The sequence below is a fragment of the Wyeomyia smithii genome, chromosome 2, assembly GCF_029784165.1.
Source record: "Wyeomyia smithii strain HCP4-BCI-WySm-NY-G18 chromosome 2, ASM2978416v1, whole genome shotgun sequence".
NCBI lineage: Eukaryota > Metazoa > Arthropoda > Insecta > Diptera > Culicidae > Wyeomyia > Wyeomyia smithii.
In genome coordinates this window covers 114,508,199-114,514,198 of record NC_073695.1, presented here as the reverse complement: position 1 = coordinate 114,514,198, position 6,000 = coordinate 114,508,199, and the positions used below count along the sequence as shown (strand labels likewise).

At 39.4% G+C, this 6,000-nt stretch overlaps 1 protein-coding gene across 4 annotated transcripts; it reads left to right on the top strand.

Annotated features, from left to right (window-relative positions):
• Positions 1–1,059: 1,059 nt before the first annotated feature.
• Positions 1,060–5,348, top strand: LOC129724567 (transcriptional repressor CTCF-like). Of its 4 annotated transcripts, none has more exons than XM_055679556.1 (5): positions 1,060–1,270; positions 2,717–3,720; positions 3,883–4,665; positions 4,723–4,835; positions 4,890–5,348. In XM_055679556.1, exons 2-5 carry the CDS (start codon positions 2,739–2,741, stop codon positions 4,941–4,943), a joined length of 1,932 nt encoding a protein of 643 aa, XP_055535531.1. In that variant the 5' UTR covers positions 1,060–1,270; positions 2,717–2,738; the 3' UTR covers positions 4,944–5,348. The 4 variants fall into 4 exon arrangements, with proteins under 4 accessions (XP_055535531.1, XP_055535532.1, XP_055535530.1 ...); XM_055679557.1 differs by having other exon boundaries at positions 1,060–1,368; XM_055679555.1 differs by having other exon boundaries at positions 1,062–1,266.
• Positions 5,349–6,000: the final 652 nt, after the last annotated feature.

The window sequence follows — 6,000 nt, the reverse complement described above, 5'->3', positions numbered from 1 at the left end:
TAAAAACTTCTCGAAATCTACTCGAAATAGCTACAATGACAGTTCGCCCACATACCAACTGTCATTGTAGCTATTTGGAGCGATTTTTATTTTTATTAAAAATTGAAGAACAATGAAATAAAATTTTAAAAAATGACGTTTAGCTCAGAAAATTACACTCTTTAATCTAATATAAAAATCAGAAATCCGTGAGCAGCTAAACAACCTAGTTTACAATTTTCCCCAAAACAATGATTCTGTGTGTTAACACAGACAAACAAATATGCCGCTCGATGGCGATTTCATCGACCAGAAAAATAACGATTTTTTTGAAATTTTGCTTAGTTGGCAATAATGCCGCTAGTGTCGCTCTAAACAAGCGTGCGTATTCATTACTCGAAACTCAGTTCATCCACTTGGTATGCAGAAACAGTGTAAACCAAGAATATCGAAACTTTTTGCAGCACGGCCAACCCTACCGCCTAATAATAAAACTTAACAGTGCGCTAAATAAAATCGACCAATCAGAGAGGGCTTTCACTTTGACAGAACTTCGGGTGATTTTTGGTTTCTCTTGTCACATCCTGTCCTAGGTGCACACCCATTAGCAAAGACAAAAACCGTTTTACGAAAATAAGTTAGTAGGCAATTAGCTCACATGGTGGCGCACAAGTTTTTTCTTCGAAGAGGCAAGTCTGTTTGTCTGTGTTGTAATGTTTCCGCTATGTGAGGCTCGCCAGCCAGACACTGATATTGATAAAATGTCGAAATGGTAACATTTAGGCAGTGCAACTAGGACACCACAGATGTCGTTAGTGTTTTATCGTATTTTGATTCAAATTTTTACACATGATTTTCAATTCTTTTATCTGAACATGAATGTCTGTTATCTGTGCATAGGTGTGGCGTAGTTATTAAAATCTATGGTTTTCGAACTTCGAAATCTGAGTACCCTGTCTGGGAATCGATTTCTATAGTATCGATACTAGTATCGCCCATCTTATGATCTGACATTGATGTTTCGTGAACTTACCGCACTTTTGGTACATTTCTGCAGTTTTCCGTAAGGTTGCCCTCTTTCGTATTCAAGACAGCAGGAAAACTATAACCTCTCTCTTTCTCACATCTGCGTTAAAACGTCACTCGTAGTTAACAAGTCGTTTGCTTTCGATTCTGACCACCGCGCAGCAGTTTCGTTCGGTCCGTGAAACGTGCAACTAACGCCCTCGAGGAGGAAACAGCAAAAGTGGTAGTGCGCTGGTGACAATTTTTTGCCGCTGAAGAAAAGTTAGTGAGTGCTTATAATTCAAAGCATTTCTGCCAAAATATATAAATAATCTTTTAATTGTTTGTTTATGAACCTTGATACTGGCTTCGTTGATAGAACAAGTGAATTTTTTCAATACATGTTTGTACAGAATGCTTGAAAATGACGCCATATTTTTTTTTACAAGATGGCATCACAGCGCTCATAGTGAGAAGTTCTAGCAATTTTTCGAGTGGCTCCCTCTTGCTGCAGCTATGTATTATCTATTTTGTAAACAAACTAATTGTTTTAATGTTTTTTGCTTAAATAATCAAATTTCGGAAACATTTATTTGTAAAAAGTTTTCTGGTTTTGTGATAAAAATAAACATGGCGATTTTTCCCTTGTTGAGGCGTGATCGATCAGCAAAAGAGCGGTTAATGAATAAGAGTAAGAACAGTGGTAAGAAAAGTATCGTCAAATGACAGTTTACATGTTGTGATTGTATACGCTATCATACAAACTGTTCAGAAATGGGTGTTGACTATTTAAGGAATGCTACATTGAATATAATTTTCTTCAAAAAAATATGTGTCGTCACAATTTACTTAATTTTTTGTTTTAAAGAAACCATGGTTGTTTCACTTATATCTAAAATGGGATATATCTGGGACTTGTCAGTACTATTGATGTGCCGCATTCGGGAGGCTTTGAACTGATCCTACTATAACTATTTGATCCTTATAAGGATTAGTATAAGATTATTTCGTATTAACTTTGTTGTACGAATTTCCAGATTTTTCTATATCAACACCACTAAAATCCGAAATATCTTCAGGGTGATGAAATTCAACTTTATTATTACACAGGCTTTGTCTGAATCCTAAAAACATATTTTTTGCATTTACCTTAAGGAACCAAATTCCAATTTCTCTCGTATCTCGGATTTTGATAACTGAGCCAAAATCGAGAGAATTTTACCTGCCGGGCTATCAAAAGTGATGAAAAGAAGCGAATCATAAACACTATTATATAAGTAGCGTTGTAAACACCAACTGACTGATCAACAAATGTACTTCAAAACTATGTTCTTTTTTGTAATAATTTAAAAGTGAACTAGGTACTTATTTCTACCAACCGTGCCAAAAGGTATCGAGCTTCTCAAGGACAAAAAAACTAATAAAATTCCACAAACAATTTAGAAAGATCAGTAGCAAGAAATAAGTATTCCGAAGCAGTCTGTAAAGTAAAGCAATAATATGAATATATCTAAAATTACTACATTGCTTTTTCGAACTACTAGAATTGGCACCTATGATCATTATTCCCATTTTAATTATTTATGTCTATATATTAACTAACGTTTTTTTTATTGCAATTCAATTCTATATTTCTTATTCATTTATCACATTATTCATTGAAAAAGGAACAGAAATGCATTGTTTCACTTTCAAATCAAGCGCTTATTCATATTGCACATAATATTTTCAGGTAATTTCAATACCTCAGCAGCATGGCTTCTAAGTCGCAAGCTCGAGTTAAAGCGGAAGGTACGGAGATTCAGTCCTATCTGGAGTCGTTCAACAAGGAAATAGATGATGGAGATAAAGAAGTCATTCCGTTAGAAATGGAAGAAGAAGAAGATGACGAAGAAGAGGAGGGCGGGTGTTACTTTGTCGATCAGAGTGGAAATTACTATTACCAAGCGAGTAAGGATTCGGAACCGGTATTGACAACGGCACCTCCGGATGCTGAAATTGAAGGTGACGAGGAGGGCAGTGAAAGTGCAGCTACCGAAAATTGTAAACTAGAGCCGAAATCGGAGGATGTAAGCTACGTGTTTATCGTCCAACAGAATGAGGCGAAAGACGATGGCGATGCAGCCGCAGACGGAGAAGAAGATGAACATGTTTATGACTTTGAAGAGGGTGATTATGGTCTGACGGATCAGAAGCCCAATGTTAGTAAAATGAAAACGCAGAGCCTTGGACGTGTGACGCATATGTGCAACTACTGCAATTATACGACCACTAAACGATTTTTACTTGCTCGTCACATGAAATCGCATTCGGATGACAGGCCACACAAATGTTCTGTTTGTGAACGAGGTTTTAAAACGCTCGCTTCGCTTCAAAATCATGTTAACACGCATACCGGTACCAAGCCGCATCACTGCAAGCATTGTGAGAGCAGTTTCACTACATCCGGTGAACTAGTTCGTCACGTTCGCTATAGGCACACGCACGAGAAACCACATAAGTGTCCTGAATGCGATTACGCTAGTGTTGAACTAAGTAAACTAAAACGCCATATCCGGTGTCACACTGGTGAGCGACCGTATCAATGCCCTCACTGTACGTATGCATCACCGGACACCTTCAAGCTGAAGCGGCATTTGCGTATCCACACCGGTGAAAAACCATACGAGTGTGATGTTTGTCACGCTCGCTTCACTCAGTCCAACTCGCTAAAGGCTCACAAGATGATCCACCAAGGTGAGCGTTTAATGGTTTGTTGATTATGTGGGATTTGAAACGCATGTTCTATTGTTTTGTTCAGTTCAACTGATTTGTAGGTCATCAATATTGATTATTTGAAGCATTTTGTACTCAAAATTTGCTAAAATTGTCCTATTGTTAATCGAATGTTATTTTCAGTTGGCGATAAACCCGTTTTCCATTGCGAGCTGTGCCCTACGACATGTGGTCGTAAAACTGATCTGCGAATACACGTCCAAAAGCTGCATACTCCGTTGGACAAGCCTATGCGATGTCGACGGTGCAGTAAAATTTATCAGGATCGCTATTCGTACAAAATGCACACCAAAACTCACGAAGGTGAAAAATGCTACAAGTGTGATCTCTGTCCGTACGCATCGATTTCAGCGCGACACCTTGAATCGCATTTGCTAGTACATACGGACCAAAAACCGTTCCAGTGTGACAGTTGCGATCAGTCCTTCCGACAGAAGCAACTCCTTAGACGACATGTTAATCTGTACCATAACCCGGACTATATCGTTCCCGCACCAAAGGCTAAAACCCATAAATGTCCCAGCTGTCCTCGATCGTTCCGACACAAAGGTAATCTCATTCGACACATGGCTCTGCATGATCCGGAATCGTCAGCTCGAGAGCAACAGCAGGCTCTCAAGGAGGGGCGCCAGAAGCGAGTTAGAATTCGTCTGGAACATGAAGATGAAAATGATGAAGATGAAGTCAATGAACAGAGCGTTATGACGGTGGAAGGCGAGGATGGTCAGTATGTAGTATTGGAAGTGATTCAGTTACAAGACGAAGATGAACAGAACTCTAAGAAAAAGCGCACCTCTGGTAATAAACATATAGATGAGGAAGCGGAAGAACAGACAGAAACGGAAAGCGAAAGCGAAGAAGACATTGATCTACCGGAGAATAACGATGAATTTATATTCAATGAAAGTAAGACCATTATTTGCTAGTTTTTGCCATGATCTAAAAACTTTGTTTTCATTACAGCGGATGTGCTCATGTCGACCTTAGAGCCAAAGGCACAGAAGACACGGTACTCAACCCGCAACATAAAGAAAATGAAGAGCGAAGAGGACATGTCCAATTGCTTTGGGTTCGATGTAAGTGTACAAAATGGTTACGTGTGAACTTGTTAATAAAGTACTACATTCTAGGAGGACGACGAAAACAGTACAGATGATAAAGCAACAATTACACTCTTAAGTTAAAAACTGGTGTCTTGAAAAGTGGGGAAATGGTTGATAGATTACCAGCGTCTAGATACACTCATTTCACGTATCGTAGGTTAAGTCGGATGAGAGTAGGTTGCATCTAGTCTTTAAAAAATATTCTAAAGGATGTGTTAAGTGTAGTAATTCACAGGAAAAAATTAATTACGCTTGTTGTCGCTGATAACTTAGTTGTAATAATTTCTGTAGCTTTTGTTGCGGTGGAAACTGCTGTGCACATTTGCCAAATGTGTATTAATCATGATTGTAGATACCATCATGAATTGAAAACGACAAATATTGTTCACAATAGGTGAACGCAAATGTTATTTTTATTTGATATGCACCCTACGAATCATCTTTTTTCTTTTACATTACAAATAAAAATTGAACAAAACATTTGAAGTTTGTGTATTTTATGTTTCGAACATTTCTCTCAAGGTTGCATATTCAATTTTGGGGTGCATTTTCGCCGCGTGCCGACATCTCGCTCCACAAATTCCACGAATAGACTTCAATGATTGAGAATTGGAGCAGAGATTCCAAAGCTCCTGGAAAGGAGGATGGTTGTAATAGCTCTTAACCATGGCTGTTACGTAAAAATCTAATGGTTAAACCCCTAAGCTACGGTGAAATGTGACACGGGCCGTGAGCGAATGATGAGGGGGGAGGGGGGGGGGGGAGTAGGGTTAGGTTAACAAATTTCTAGCCGTCCAAACCGGAGCAAAAGCAACTAACACGCTCCAAGGCGTGTAGCTCCACAAAGCCAGCCGGAGAACTTTAACCTCGACAGCGAATCACTGGATGGAGGGCCTTGGTTTTCACATCTAATCACCTCTTGCTGCTGTCAAATGGCTCTCCCAATTGCAACGGCGACGTTTGGAAAGAGCCTGAGCCACTCACACGAGGAGGCCACAGACTTAGTTCGTCAACCAGTCTACCAGACTAATCGCTCATGTGAGGTCGCAAACAAGCGACAACGGTTGACTGAGACGGCTTCGCCAAACAAGCGCCAAGAGCCCGATTTGCAAAAACCCTCGAGATCTGGCATGCATGA

Bases quoted from the DNA above. Each gene is read 5' to 3' on its own strand.
- LOC129724567 (XM_055679556.1), top strand. From the start codon at position 2,739: ATGGCTTCTAAGTCGCAAGCTCGAGTTAAAGCGGAAGGTACGGAGATT. The intron at 3,721-3,882 runs GTGAGCGTTTAA...TGTTATTTTCAG, and splicing joins TCACAAGATGATCCACCAAG to TTGGCGATAAACCCGTTTTC. The intron at 4,836-4,889 runs GTAAGTGTACAA...ACTACATTCTAG, and splicing joins CCAATTGCTTTGGGTTCGAT to GAGGACGACGAAAACAGTAC.